At 39.4% G+C, this 15,695-nt stretch overlaps 1 protein-coding gene across 1 annotated transcript in view; it reads left to right on the top strand.

Annotated features, from left to right (window-relative positions):
* The window catches only part of LOC146308122 (ephrin-A5b-like), a 98,673-nt gene extending 83,767 nt beyond the window's left edge, over positions 1 to 14,906 (top strand). Inside the window, exons 3-5 of the mRNA XM_084745499.1 lie at positions 11,478 to 11,543; positions 11,679 to 11,759; positions 13,559 to 14,906. Coding sequence (XP_084601625.1) covers positions 11,478 to 11,543; positions 11,679 to 11,759; positions 13,559 to 13,683 — 272 coding nt within the window. The 3' untranslated portion in view covers positions 13,684 to 14,906. The remainder of the gene's footprint in view (positions 1 to 11,477; positions 11,544 to 11,678; positions 11,760 to 13,558) is intronic.
* Positions 14,907 to 15,695: the final 789 nt, after the last annotated feature.

Raw genomic sequence — 15,695 nt, 5'->3', positions numbered from 1 at the left:
GCCTTGCCTCCAGATCGAGAGCAGGTGTTTCGGAAAGCTGCCTGAAACTCTAAATTCCCAAAGAAAATAAATTAAAGTTTGGCTCCTCTATCCAATCTCAGAGGATGTTTTGTTATGTTGAAATGCACATCAGGATTTAGTATGTGTTAGCCGGTCATTGATTTAACCCTTTAAATTACATCTTGACACATCTGAAAACTTTTCAACTTCATTAGAAGCAAAACTGAAGTTCTATGAATTTGTATCAAAGATCAGTGAACTTTAAGATCACAAGGATGATTGGTAACACCTTCTATGAAGGTCATGTCTATAATGCATCATTAGCACATTCATAAGCCATTATAAGACATTTTAAGGCTTTAGAAAACTTTTCATAATCATGCATGACAACTTTTAACAAGGTTTATAAAATATTGTAAGTGGTAGACATAATGTTTTAAAAGTTAGGCATTCATAATGCTTTATGTCACCATGCAAAAAAGACAACAGTGGTTGAAAGAAGAATCTGAGTCCTGGGTTACATAAATAACTATAAATAAATAATTATAAATGTTTCTGAAAAGGAATATTGTCTTATAAACACAGATGACATTCTATAGCATGACTTTAAGTACAGTGACAGCACTGTGTTTTCTACAAAGGTCGTGTCTATGATGCATTATGACACACAAGTCTTTATGAATGCTTGTAATCCTGCATGACAACTTATATCAAGGTTTATGAAGTATTATAAGTGGTGGACATGATGTTCAACATTCATAATGTTTCATATCTCCATGCCAAAGCCACAACAGTGATTGAAAGAATAATCTGAGGCCTGGGTGACACAGCACATTATAACTACCCTAACCTTAGCCAGTTATAAAGACACATAGAGAACTTATATAACATATCATCAGATTCTAACATATAACAGATTGTAAATTTTAAGTTTCTTGAATGCAATAATGTCTTCTGAAGATCAATAATATGCTATAACCTGACTTTGTGAGCATTATGTAAAGTGACAGCACTGTACGAGGTTATAGCAATTGTCTGAAGTGAAATGCTGTGCTTATAATTATAATGCATCATGTTCACCACTTTTAACATTTATAAACCTTGTCATAGTTTGTCATGCATTACGTTTCCCACTTAACAAACTTAATAAACTTTGTTACAAGTAGTCATGCATGATTATAGCCATTAAGTTTTGTAACGCCTTAAAATGCATTATAATGTCTTGTGAATATGCTTATAATGCATTATAGACATAAAATTTATGGAAAGTGTCACTGGCATATATATTTTTTATATGATTAAGTAGTTAGGTTAGGAGAATGTGTTTGTCTTTCAACACATTTTCTTAGCCTTGCTGACCTTGGATGGTGTTCCAGACGAGCATCTGGGATCTTAGCGTCATCAGAGAGTTGAACCAAAAATCCAAATCTGTATTTTTGTTGCAGGGTTTTGTATTGAGATGTATTACCCTTCACTAAAAGTTTCTGTTGGATCTCTGTATCCATTGGGTAATCGGCTTGACTCCATTGCGTTGTTTGGGAAAATTGTAATCTGCTGTTGGTCATGCCAGAGAATTGTTGATGTTGTTGCAATGCGCTGGACGTTGATAAGAAAAGTCATAGGTTGCTTAATTATCCTTCATTTGTTCAGTCAGCTCTGTTTGATGTGAAACTGAGTGAAGATGATGTTCTTGTAGTTTTTGATGATGATTGATCATCTACAGAGAGAGGGAGACAGGCAGAGAGACAGTCCATATGGCTCCGAGCAGTTTCAGGCCATATGGACTATCTCTCGCTGACTCCGATTCATGACTCATCTATCAGATCCTTGTTCACCAAAGACACTTTTTTTTCCCGCTGAGAACACGGGATCTGAGCACAGGATGAAATAACAAAAGACAGAGACACCTGAGGGAAAATACTGAAGCCAGTCAGAACATTTCATATAATACCCATATTTGTCCTCACATTGTATAGAGCTGTGTAGTGTGAAAGAAGAGCTGCTGCTGCTGCTGGAATTATGTAAACCGAAAAATTCCCATTTGTATAGTAACCTCTGTGTTCCTACACATAGTTTCACCTGTTTTGGTGTTATGAATGGCTCTAAATACTACAATACCCATGAGCCTCAGCTGCTGTTGCTGTGAAGAAGCTAGTCAGAATCGGTGGCAAAGTCAGAACACTTCGGTGTTGCAATTCTGAACAACACAATGCGGTTGCTGCATTCATCTAACTTTGGTCCAAACTCTGAAAGCGTAGTGATTTACATTGACGGAGCTAAAAACAACATTGTCATATGATACTACATTCTTTAATAAAGTGTTTGCAAAGAATTTACACATCTAGCAGACATTGAGCAACATTAGCACCCATTTATAGCTGTGTTTTTAGTCACCTAATGAACACAAGTCCAATATTCTCTCTCTTCTCTAACTCCAGAGGGAAATATCTAACTGCTAAATGCTACTATGCTATAGTCACGTTAGCTAGTCATTAACTTTGTCTGCCATTTGGTGCTGGTCAGGTAGTGTGCAATGGGTTCGTCAAAGAGTTTTCACTGAAAATAACTGCCATTGTGCAGCTAAAAAAAAAGACTGATGGGAATGAAGCAGAATAGTAAAGTTGTGGGCTAAAAAAAACTAAATTACAAGCTAAAAGAAGCTAATGCTTCATCGAGCTGAGGGGAACAGCAAAGTGCTAATTCTTTGTAGCATCCTCTTTACTAGCTTGTGCACATTGCACACAGTAATTTCATCCACTGTCAGTTTGGTAGTATAGTCTTTCAGGAATGAGTCCTAAAAACTAGAAATGAGTTAGCATGTTAGCACTTCCAGTTCCCTCGTCTGTGGTCAACACAAGCTGAAGAGATTTTCGCATTTTGTTATACAACATAAAATATGTCAGTAAATGTAAATATGTAAGTATAAACTCCTGAAAGAAAAAGGGTGGTTGCTAAACAAATGGCTAAATGCCTTCAATGTGGAAAAATAAGGGACACAATGACGATGTTAAGGGACATTCTAGGTGACATCCTCTTCCATAAATTCCGATTTAATAATTCCCAGCTATGTCTCATGAAACACGTTTTTTTTATTATTTCTCATGTCATATGACAACATAGTATATGCAGGGTGTGCACAAAAATACAAGACATCATCAATCATCAATCATGTCCTGTACTGATTCTTTAAGGGACACTACATTTTACATTCAGTATGGGACAATATGGTATGCTATGGGACAGGTGGCAACCGCAACCACATATTCTGTCTGGGAAATGTAACTGTCACACATCGAACACTAGTCACTTAGTGGTGGTGACGTGACGTTATGCAACCTTGGTGTATTTCGTTAGCTTCTTACTTGTGGTGATTGTATTAATGTTTCAAAAGTCATAAATGTGTGTTTGTTTGTGAGGATTATTATTATTATCTGGCTGAACAAAACTTAAAAACTTTTGATTTGAGGGAACCAAAGCTCCCTCCAAAAAAAAAAATACCTCTGAGGCGGCCTACAAAAATGCGTCATCCCTGCAGCACTCTATATTGATTAGTTCAGCTTTAAGTTGCTGAATATTTTATTAGTTTTCTACAATCCTTAGCTTTAGCTCGCTGTTTGCGGTGCACCTACAGAATTTTAGGCTTGATGGTTACATTTTCCTTGTACCGAAAAAAGTTTTTATTCCTAGAGGCTTGAACCTTTGACTTTTAAGAGCAATGTATTTTCTAATGCTGTTACTTATATTCTGTACTTGTCATGTCTAGCAAGCCTCAAGGTGTCCCGATTACCAGTCAGCTCACATATTGTCTCTGCAAAAAAAAACAAATAACCCCCCCCCCAAAAAAAAGTTACTTCTTGAGCCTTCATTTTGTATTATTTTTCTTTGCGTTAAATGACTTTTTTCATGAGTCTGTCTTGGAACCTTGAAGCTTATTGACGTCAGTAAGAAAACAAGTATTGTTTTCACACATGAAAAAACACATTTTTACAGATGGATTCTTGTTTTTTTCCCAGCAGCATCATCCACATTATGCTGCTTACAGTAAAACTGTTTTATCAGCTGTTGGTATGAGTGTCAAATAGCATGTTCTGTTTCTTGCTCTAACAAAACCTAACAATAGCTGATAGTTAATACCAGTGTCGAACATATAATATGCTTTGGGAATCTGTTAGGTGGACATGTAAATGACACATTGAAGGGGGGTTCATGTCTGCTTGTCTCAGTGAGGACAGACACTCCTTTGTCCTCCTCTGGATGATCGTCATTCGCCCCAGGCAGGGTGGAAGAGGGGGGTGGGGCCACGTCAAATGCATGACACCTGCGGTTGGCTGAGGGCATGCCCGTCTGGCAGGCGGACAAACACCCAGAGGAAAGCCGCCCGGGTGTGGGATCAGTGCTGTGGCCGGTCCTGGAAGGTCAAAGGTCACGGAGATGACGACTGGGCCTGCGCCGCGAGCTTCTCGTGGCCTCAGAGGGCGGCATGTTTTTCTAATAGAGCCTCAGTGGAGCGGGGAAAGCCTGATCCTAATCTCAGGGGATAGAAATCCAATTTTCAGAGGAGACAGTTGAGAGTCTGGCTCTCCCTGTGTGAGAGAGATGACTGTCTCCCTGTAAAGCCCTCGCGCTTCAAACGCCTGGGTCCCGCTCTGTACAGCCAGCGCAGATCTACATCGATAATGACATGAACCCCGCCAGCACAGCGCCCCGACGGTTCCCCTTTAGCTTCTCGCGGCTGAGGCGAAGACAAAAGGCTTTGTTCCCCAAGATAAACCGATCATCACAAGAAAAACATCTGATCCCAGAGTATTTATATCAGGATCTGTCTAATTCACCTCACAGTCACACCAAAGCCCGGCCTTACACGCATTCCCAGCCCGTCTAGTGATCCGCGATGTGTGTCGCCAGGGCCGGATGTGTGATCGTGACGGTCACGGGTCCCGCAGCACATGACTGAACGTGTAAACATGTGCCTGAGCGTGTGACCAGGTGGGTTTACCGCCGTCCCGTTGTCATGGTGAGGCGGCGGGCAGATGACCTGAGTCAGGCTGGGTCTAGAGTTGCAAGGCAGAGCTGGAGTTACAGTCATGGTGAAGCATGGCTGTGTTGCTCGAGGACAGAAAACCCAGACTCTGACCTCAGTGGCAGACATGAGAGAGCGGAGCAGAGACTGTTGGGTAATTGTATGCGTGTGCGTGTGCCCGTGTGTTGGAATGTGTGAGGAGTTGTTAGTACAGGGAGAGAAAGAGGGTGAGAAAGTGAGATGAAAGACAGTGTGACACAATGTCAGAGACAGATAAAGAATCAGACTGAGAAATGGTAGACAAACAGAGAAAAGAAAAAAATGATTCTGCAGTGTTGATGTCTGCAATGAGAACATTTTACTAACAAACAAGACAACACTGAGGATGAAGGAACCTCCGCTCATCTAAAGAACATCTCACACAGGAGAGGTGACCTGACAAATAACACTAAATAAATGAAATGTGTAACATACCACAGCAAGTAAGCCAGAAGTACTGAAAACTGAGAGCATGTATACTCTTAGACATAAAGATTCCTGCTGAGGGGCTGAGTTTCTACCCAGAACCATTTGCTTTTGATGGTACATGTATGATTTTTGGTTCTTTGTAAGACTAAGGGTTTGTGGAGAGGGTTCTCAGTAGAAAGACCCGGGTGTGTTTTGGACAGAAACCCTGCAACATAAAAAGGGTTCTTCATACCACTCCCTTGGTGGGTTCTAGATAAAACCTATGGACTATAAAGAGGTTCCCAGTCGAACCCCTGTGAGTGGATTGTAGATAAATCCCTTGAAGTATAAAACATTTAAAAGGGTTTCTCATAAAACTCTCTGGGTGGGTTCTAGATAAAACCCATGGAATATACAAAGGTTCTCAGTCAAACCCCCTGTGCAAAAAAAAGTGCAAAAGCCTTGGAATAAAAATGTTCTTGTAGAACTCCCTGGGTGAATTCTTGTTAGCACCCTTAGAAGGTTGTGGAAAGTGGAAAGGGTCTGGATAGAACCCCCAGAGAGGGTTCTGGGTGGGACCACTGCACCTTAGAAGGGTTCTCTATAGAAGCTCCCTTAGGGGGTTCAATGTGAAACCAGTTACAGATGGTTCTAGGTAGAACTCTCTGAAGGAGTTCTAAGTGGAACCTTTATAAAAGGTTCTACCATGAACCAAGAAAGCTTCATGGTTGGGGACAAGCCAAAAATCCCTTTATGGTTCTAGTTAGGGCCTTTATTTCTCAGGGTGTTCTGTCAGTCTGCACATTAAAAACTTAAGAAATACCACATCAAAGCAAAAGCAAGTTGCCTGTAACACATAAGAGATAATATATGACACGATCTCCTGATAAATGACACCTTAGGGTGCTGCTTCTATCATGATCACTTACCAAAGGAAAACAAGAGCAGCTGTGTTTCATTCCTCCGGAGGCTGTGTTTTTTTTCCACATTTCTACAGCAGTTTTATACTTTTAATTCTGCCTTTTTACAATTGAAGACAAGTGCAGACACTGTTGCTGTTACTGCTAATGCATTATGTCTCCTGTGAATGTCCACTGCTGATTGGCCAACAAATTTGCCTGGTGCACCTATGGAAAGTCTTGGAATCTGGACTTTGGACAACTTACAATTGTTTATGTCAATTGTATCTGAATTATGCATAGCAGGCTTTTATACCCAGCACCAAAATTCCAGAGATAAATCCGTCAACAGTTTTGGATTTTCTCTGCCTGTGTTTTGAATGTTAGCAGCAGTATGTTCTTCATGACAATATTGAGAACAGCTTGTTCGTCATGGCAGCTGAGAACTGCGATTTCAATATGTTGCCATCTAACATACTGTGAGTCAGTTTAAAGTGTGTCTGGTTCAGCTGTGAGTTAATTGCAATGTAGTGTGAGGCATATGTCATGTTGCTATGGTTACCTGCAGTTTAATATATCTTGCTCACTGATTTAGTGACTGTGTGTTGTTTCTAGGACTATTTTACTGTCAATTTTAAAATAGTAATAATAGCCAGTGGTGACAATAGTCACATGGCAGCTATTTGGCTATTTATACTCTTTAGCTATAAAGAGCAACAGATTCTCTGTAGATAGGAGGTGGTGGATGAACGGGTTAAATACAATATTAACATTAACATGCCAGTTTTATCAAATGTTGACCAGAGTTTGAATCCAATATGAAACTAAAAGTCAGTGTTGAAATTTAATTTTTAGACTTTTTTACTCATTTTCAGGTGCTTTATATTAATATTTTCAGTCACACTTTGGTGAGGTGTAGGCAACAAAATTACTTGGTAATGTTTAGCAAAAGATTATGGTTTGTCTCTGCCATGCAGATGTAAATAGCGACACTGGCTCAGTTCACCCAGGATGCAAATAACAGTGTTGGCTATGGACACCTGTGCTCTTGTCTCTGTCATGTGACTACTTATACCTCAGGTGCAAATAACATTGCTGGGTATGACACTTGGGTGCTTGTCTCTGTCACCTTAAGTGGGTGTAAATAGCCACATTGGTTATTCCACCCCAGGTGCAAATAGCATCGTTGGCTACCGCCACCTGGGTGCTTGTCTCTACCATGCTGGGTGGGTGTAAATAGCCACCTTGGCCATTCCACCCTGGGTGCAAATAGTATGGTTGGCTATTTACACCTGGGTGCAAATAGCATCTGGCAATTTCTTTTAACCACAATTATAAGTGTTCATCAAACCTACCCAAATGGATCTGTATTAGTGCTGAAATGGTCAAGTGATTCATTGTTTAATTAAAAAACAGAAAATGTATCAATTATGAAGTCATAGTCCCTAACATTTGCCACGTCCACATTCTGAGAAGAGAGAAATTGCTTCTTTTCTCAGTTTATTATAATTGTAAATAAGATACGTTTGGCTTATTAGCCACTGGTCCGACAAAATAAGCAATTTAAAGACGTCACCTTGGACTTACGAACTTGTTACTTTCATTTTGTAGACACAAAAGCAATTTTATAATTTAATCAAGAAAAAATCAAGAGATTATTTGATAACAAAAATAATTGATTGTTGCTGGACTGATAAAACTTCCTAGATGGGAGCTTGGGACAATGGTTTCTTTCTTCTGTCTTGTAATGTGTCTTGATATATCTATCTGTCAAGACATTCGTGCAAGAGTGCAGAAGTACACTTTTTATAGGAGTTGAACAAAGTAAAGAGAAATAAAGACAGCCAAGGAAACAGAGACAGAAGGTGCATGAGAAGCATAAAGAAAAGGAAAGACAGGGTTTTTGGCCAGTCGAGTTCAGAGACAGAAACTGAGACGGTGAGTTCTCCCGTCTGTTCCAGCCTCTGTCGGGGTGTGAGGTAAGTTACTCGATACCCGCTGACACAGACAGAAGCAGCATGATTGACACCGTTTCTCTCTCGTTTATTTCCCTCCTCTGCTGCTTCAATCCCAATATCCCTCTCATGGTGAAGTTTTAAAGATGATTTTTATCTCCTCTCACAGCCGCACGGTATCTGATAAAGTGGCTTTTGAAATAAGAGCTGGAGTCATCGGCGACAGTGGAAACAGTGACAAGGTTTACTTTTATCGGGAATTCACCGCTGGGCCTGAATGCATCACATGGAGTGTCTGGGTGAAAGGATAGAAGAGTGTCTGTGGACAGATGCACATACTTAGGAAACCACATACATGCATGTATACATACCCAACACACAGTCACGAAACATACAGACGCGTTTAAGGCTATGTGTGTGTGTGTGTGTGTGTGTGTGTGTGTGTGTGTGTGTGTGTGTGTGTGTGTGTGTGTGTGCAAGTGTGTGCAAGTGTGTGTTTGAGAGACAGGCAGGAAATGACAAATGGTCAAGGTATCAACAACCATGAGGAAAAGTCTGAAAAAGAGAAAATCTATTGTAAGATCCGGGCTGGGGAAGTCAAGTAACTTGATTACTTTCCACTCACACTTAAAGTAAACTGACATAAACTTAATCCCACACAACATCCTCATCATCAGCATCTCCACCTACAGTTCTAAAATATTTTCTAGTGGTAGCAATAGTACTGACAGGTTAGCTAGCTAATTGGATTTCTGTGTCGCTAAAATTAGTGGCTGGTCTGTGTAGATAACTTAGCAAGTGTTTTGAGTAGCTAATGTTAGCAGTTGTTCTGGGTAGCTAACATCAGTGGTAGCAGTTGGTCTGTGTAGCTAACGTTGGCAGTTTGGTCCATGTAGTAAACTTTAACAGTTGGTCTGTGTGGCTAAAGTTAGCAGTTTTGTGTAGCTAACATTAGGAGTCGATTTGTGTCGCTAACTTAAGTGTTGGTTTGTGTCGCTAACATAAGCACATTGTCCGTGTAGCTAATGTTAGCGGTTGGTCTGTGTAGATAATGTTAGTAGTTGATTTGTGTAGCTAGTTTTAGTGTTGGTCTGTGTAGCTAACATTAGCACATTTGTGCAGCTAATGATAGCAGTTGGTCTGTGTAGCTAACGTTAGCAGCTGGTCTGTGTAGCTAACATTAGAAGGTGGTCTTCCCTTCTTTAAATTAGATGTTGAGTCCTTAGACAATTACAGTATTGTCACAGCTGAAGGCAACTGTTTTTTTACTGATTTAAAGACAAAATGATGCAAAATTTACACCCAGGGAAGCATTTTTTCACTAGAGGTTATGATAATCAATCGGAAATTAATTTTATGCACTATGGTTTCACTGAGTGTTGTTGTAAGACTCTTGAATTGTTGTAATGTGTGCACACTGTACATGTTGTTCTTTATTTTAAAATGTCTCTCAAAACTGTTATTTTAATTTCAATCCTGCTAATATTCCCAGTTTATCAATGTATCTGCAATCTGATTACATTTTTTGTAGCTCTAATAGGTAACAATTACCTTTTTTTGGTGTCCTGATAATGTAATCCAGTTATATGCAATCCATTACTCCCCAAGCTCGATGAACACACAGCCAGACAAAACATGAAAATATTCTTGACAAAAGTGCAGACAGAAGTTGAAGTCATTCATCACAGCTGGAGACACCCTCAGTGCTCTATTAGCTACTTGGTCCCCAGCACTACTTGAAAACTAATTAGCTTTGGTAGCTCTGCAAAACAATCACAGCAACCCAACGATAAAAAAAAAAAAAAGTTTTTAATGACTGCCTTTCACAATCAGGAAACAGAGGAAATGAGATTTCGTAGGTGAGCGAAACAGCATGACACACATCTGCAGAAATGACTGCCCCTGGCCAAATTAGACTTGGAAATATGAGGGTGACATTGAGTTGTTTCATATCATAAAATATGGAGCGTTTCACATCAGGATGGGAGGGAAGTTCAGGGGGCGAGATAAAGCTCTGCAGATTGTATTTAAAGGAGATGTGTGTGGAGTACCTCTGATGAAGAAACAATCGACCTTGTTGGAGACTATGTTTCTACTCCGTCGTGGATGTTTATGAATGAAGGTATATTTTGGAGAGTGTTGAGGTCTCAGGTGAAGCTGTGCAGAGAATGTGAATGCAAAATGTTGAGTGGATTTGCAGAACTAAGACCACAAAACTTATGCTGGAATCAGACAACAAAATATTTTTGCCGTTCTGGATGCAGATTTTGGTGATCATAGAGGCAGAAATTCTTGTCGTGACTTGGCTCAGAGACATGGCAATCTATGATCGGTTGGGGTCGAACATCTAGTCCAAGACTTGCATTCATACTTGCCAGCATTTTCCCAGGAGACTCCCATTTTTCATTGCCCTCTCCCTATTTCCTCCCGGGATCATAATTCTCTTGTTTTTCTCCTGATTTTCAGGACATTTTTTTCCCCCTGTACAACTCTAAAACTCTACTTTTCCCAGCTACACCAGACTAGAAAAGAGACATGCATTTTGTAAAATCTGACATGTCGGTTTTCTTTTTGGATAACAGGCAAAAAATAAATTAATGAAAAGTGATGAATACAAGTTAATGCCACAGATTTATGCAAGATCATGCTAGAGGGATGAATTATACTGTATTTCTTTTCACAGTTTAGCATTTTGTGTCTCTATTTTGGTCCAATTTTAAACAATATACTTCCAGCTGAAGTCTCAGTGCTCAGTTAAACAATATGTGTTGTTTTAATTTTCATTATTTTATTCCATGTATTGAAAGGTTCTGAAATTACACTTGTGTAATTTGTGTGTGTGTGTGTCTGTGTGGGTGAATCACATATTGTGTCCCTACTTTGTACATTCAAAGCTGTTTCCTTTATACTGTATGTTTATAAAATAAAATTGAGAAGTGAAGGCAATTTTGTAGAAATAAAATGTAATTTAATCTTCTCTAAACAAAACTGTTTTGTTTCTGAAGATGGATGACTCATAATGATCTCATTGAGCAAAATACGATGACTGCCCTTTTAAACCATAACCATGCAGCCCCAGATTAGATCAAGGGAGGTACTTAGAAACTGGAAAGTGTTTAAGTGTTTTATTCTTAACGCTGTGTGGTGTTTCCACAGCCTCCATCACTGACGAGAAGGGAAGAAGAAGCTGCCTCCGACTCAAAGTCTTCGTCAGGCCTCCGAGTGAGTCACAGATTGTTGTGTCTGCTCTGCCCAGTTCTCCATTCTGTCGTGCAGCAGCTTGTGATCAGGCTGTGGACGAGTGACGCTGGAGTTTTCTAATCTTCACATATCCTCTCTCCTCTTTGTTTTTCCAAGACAATTGTGTGAAAAACTCCGGGAGCGTGCAGGAAGGGGGCGATTTTGAGGACAACAGTCACAACTCCCTAGAACCCAGAGGTTGGTGGGAACAAACAGTGCATGTTAATATGTGTGTGTGTGTGTGTGTGTGTGTGTGTGTGTGTGTGTGTGTGTGTGTGTGTGTGTGTTGCGAAGATAATTTTTATTTCCCATAACTGATAATATCTTTTCTTTTTATTTTCTTTAGAATTTTCCTTCATTTTTTACATCATGACTTTTGAATATATATTATTGAGAGTTTAAGAATTTAAGAATTAAACAACAAGAAAACAAGAAAATTTGTTTTCCATGACTTTACTTGTTGCATAGATAATCTAAATGTCATAAAATGTCTTCATTTTTGTACTGCAAACACACCAAATACTGCAAAATAGGTTATTTTTATGTAATAAATTATATAGTATCACACTCATTCCTTTGTTATGCTGATGACAGTCAGCAATATTTGTTACATGGCAGGCTGTTAAAAAGATGCACACATCTTAATTTACTGATGCATAAATAAGTTTATCTAATGCATGTCCTGGATCATCTGGGTTAATATTGTAGGTTGTTGGCAGGTGGATCATTTCTACTGATAAGCTCAAGTCTATGGCTCAGTCATTATCAGCTGATAGATCGCTAAACCAATGATTTTTCTGTCCTTTGTGTGTGTTAATATTTGTATGTCTGTGTCTACATTGCTTTTTTTTAGTACATTCAGTAGGATTTTACTTATATGTCATGGCCGGATAAACATGCTATGGGGGCTGAGATTAGCTTAGTTTAAGAAAGGCTGGAAACTGGACAGAGCCAGGCGAACTTTATTTCTATAACACTTTTCTTAAGTGCTTTCCAAAAGAAATAAAACTAGACAAGAAAGATAGAATGAGAGTAAAATCAAAGGACATGAGTACAGAGAGTGCAAAAAATTTAAGAAATAAGGTCAAATAAAAAGTAATAAAAACATAATTAAAACATGTCCCAAACGTTGCAGAGGGCTCTCACAAAGAAAAAAGTTTTAAGAAGAGATTTAGAAAAAAGCAATTATAATAAATATATTCAGGAGCAGGGCTGTTTAAGGCCTTCAAAGTGAACGACAAGCATACAGAAAACAGAAGAGGGTCAAGAACAGAGCCTTGAGGGACACCAGCTGAATCGATCTTCTCACGTAACTCTCAAGAATATTTCCCAAAATTACTATGAACTATTTCATTAACCATTTCTTTAATCACAGTTTTATTGGGAAAATCATTTTAACACACACATATATACATATATATATATATATATATATATATATATATATATATATATATATATATATATATATACATATATATATATATGTATATGTGTATATATATATATATATATATATATATATATATTTAGGGAGAAACACTACATACATTTTGACAGTGGGGCCTGTGTTTGGTTACACTTTTATTAATATGTGAGGGGGGCCTGTTTAAAACTCATAATGGTTGTTATGTTGCTCTTTAAGGCCCTTTTCATTTCAGTTGACATTCTGCTTCGCTGGTGCATATGCCCCAGCAAATTTACAGTAATTCAATTTACCACAAAGCTGCTGACGCAAGATTAATATGAAAGTCAGGGCCCTGGAGGCAGAGGCCAGTTTTACCTGGCTGGTAATCCAGCCTTGTTGTGTACTGTATGTGTGTCATTTATTCCTGTCTGAACCATTATGCACATACCAGACAGAGCATGAGGAGTCCTGCTCACAGTGTCCAATTTCCTCCTCATTTTAATGCAGAGAGAGAACAAAAGCACCGCTTCATTTCTTATATTTCAGCGGTTTTTCTTGTGATTGATCATTTTTATCTCTTTCCCTTCAGACGGCATCGGCCACGAGTCACCAGAGCCATCTAGGAGGGATGTCAACTCCGCCGGTCAGTGCCAGACTTCGGTCGTCCTGCTCAGCTCCGCCCTCATACTCCTTGCTGCCATCTTGTCTTTATAGCGCCCAGTCTGAAGAATCCCACAGGAATGGACTGTCCTGATTGGACCACAGGCCGCCCTACCCTGCAACCCCTCCCCTCAAGGAGCACTTTTTTAAAAAAAAAGAAAAAAGAAAAGAAACACTGACAATCTCTCTCGGTGAAAAGAGGGAGAACGGGACTTCGACGCCGAAGCCTTCGCTGTTTTTTTTGACTTGCCAACTCGTGTGATTCTTGACTTTCTGCTGGGTGCTGATGGTGGAGGCACCCCGAGGTGACCTGTTCGCCTTGCTACCGTTCACAGTATGCAGATATCAAATACTTCTTTGTGTTAAAGACAAGCACACATACATGCTTTTAAACATTTACACATACAAAACACAAACTACACAATCAGTCCACTCTTTAGCTTGAATGATGAAGCACAGCAGGATCCCTCAAAAGTTTACAGACTTTTAACATTTTTTTTGTGTGTGTTCAGGAAAACATCCCGTAACCCCCAACATTAAACATGATTCAATCTCACGTCAAAAATGTGGGAGCTATTCCCAAGAAAGTTTCAAAGAAGATCCGGGAGTGACACATCACATCACAGGCCAACGGAAACAAAAACAAGGAAAGATGTTGTTGCTAGAAGACTGTTGCCAAGGGCGTGGGGGTAAGGGGGCGGGCCTTTGATGACTTAACCTTCTTCTCAGGTTAAAAAGGAGTTGGATGCATCCTCTCAGACTGTGGAGGACCCTTGTTGAGAGTAAAAGAAAAGAAAAGTTTAAAGAAGCACTCGTCTTTTAGTGTTTGGATAGGGGCGATTTAATGATCGATTAATGTATTTGTTTTTTTAATAAATCACGTAATTCAATTGTAGCAGCCAACACGGGTGTACAGTAAAATATTTGAACGGAGCGTAGAAGTCGATTATGGTATTTTGCCAGGCAAAATGTATTTTCCTATTTATTGTGAAGTCCTCGTGCTTTTTTTCTGTTCTGGTTTAGTCTGTAAGTACGGTAGAAAGGCAATAAAAAACACTTACCCATTACGTTAGTTCATATTACACAGTTTATTTGATACAATCATACAAAAACACTGAGTACAGTTTGTGTATCTGCTTGAATTGATCGCTGATGGTTTTGTAATTGTTTTTAACAAAGTCCGAGAAGAAAAAAAAAAAAGTCTGATGTGCTATCAGGGTGTAGAAATCGTAGAATGTTTGTGTTTCGAATTTGTCATTAAAAATGTCACAAATGTAGTTTTACTATTACACTATTGCTTTTGTGAATCACTGTCATAACACAGCTGTTGTATATAGAGGCGAGTTTCCTACAAAAAGTTCAGGGATGTGTCCATGCCTAACATGAGGTTTAAAAACTTTTTTTTTTTTGAATCGGGGACGGTGATTCCTCCCTGAGTAAAGCAGCACAAGTTTTCTGTGGCTGAAGATGTTTCAGTGAGACAGTGACTGAGTTACAGAGCAGCTGGTAGTACTGTGTGTGTGAGAGAGAGAGAGAGAGGCAGAGGGGTTTGTGCGTGATTCACTCACCCTCTTTGATGTCGTGTAAAGTGGCGTCTGTACAGAAAATACACCGGGGGCGCCCTAGTACCGGTTATTTCTGGAATGAAAAATCGACCACCCGCGGAGATGGAATAAACAGAGCGAGGTGTCCTGTTCTCTCCGGGCAAACTGAAACCCTACCTGAGAGCAGAAAGAGAGGGAGAGCGAGATGTGAAGCTTTGTAGTGCTCCTGCTGCGATCTGTAGTCCTGTTTTACATCAGGAACGTGCCGTAAACATATCGTGTCCATTAGGCTTGTGCTGATTGACATAAATCCAAATCCATTACTGACAACTGTTAATATTGATAATGTGCTGATATTAAAGAACTAAATCTTTATAGAAAATAGAATCTAAACTCTGCTCTTCGCTGTACATTTACAGGAGATATTTCTGGCTAAGTGACATGTCTGCACATGGTGCTGATGATCACTATTAAAGGGATAGTTCACACAAAAATGAAAATTCAGTCATTATCTACTCACCC

The sequence above is a fragment of the Lutjanus erythropterus genome, chromosome 20, assembly GCF_056507025.1.
Source record: "Lutjanus erythropterus isolate fLutEry1 chromosome 20, fLutEry1.hap2, whole genome shotgun sequence".
NCBI lineage: Eukaryota > Metazoa > Chordata > Actinopteri > Lutjaniformes > Lutjanidae > Lutjanus > Lutjanus erythropterus.
The sequence above is the reverse complement of the archived record's forward strand: the minus strand, read 5'-3'. Positions and strand labels throughout refer to the sequence as shown.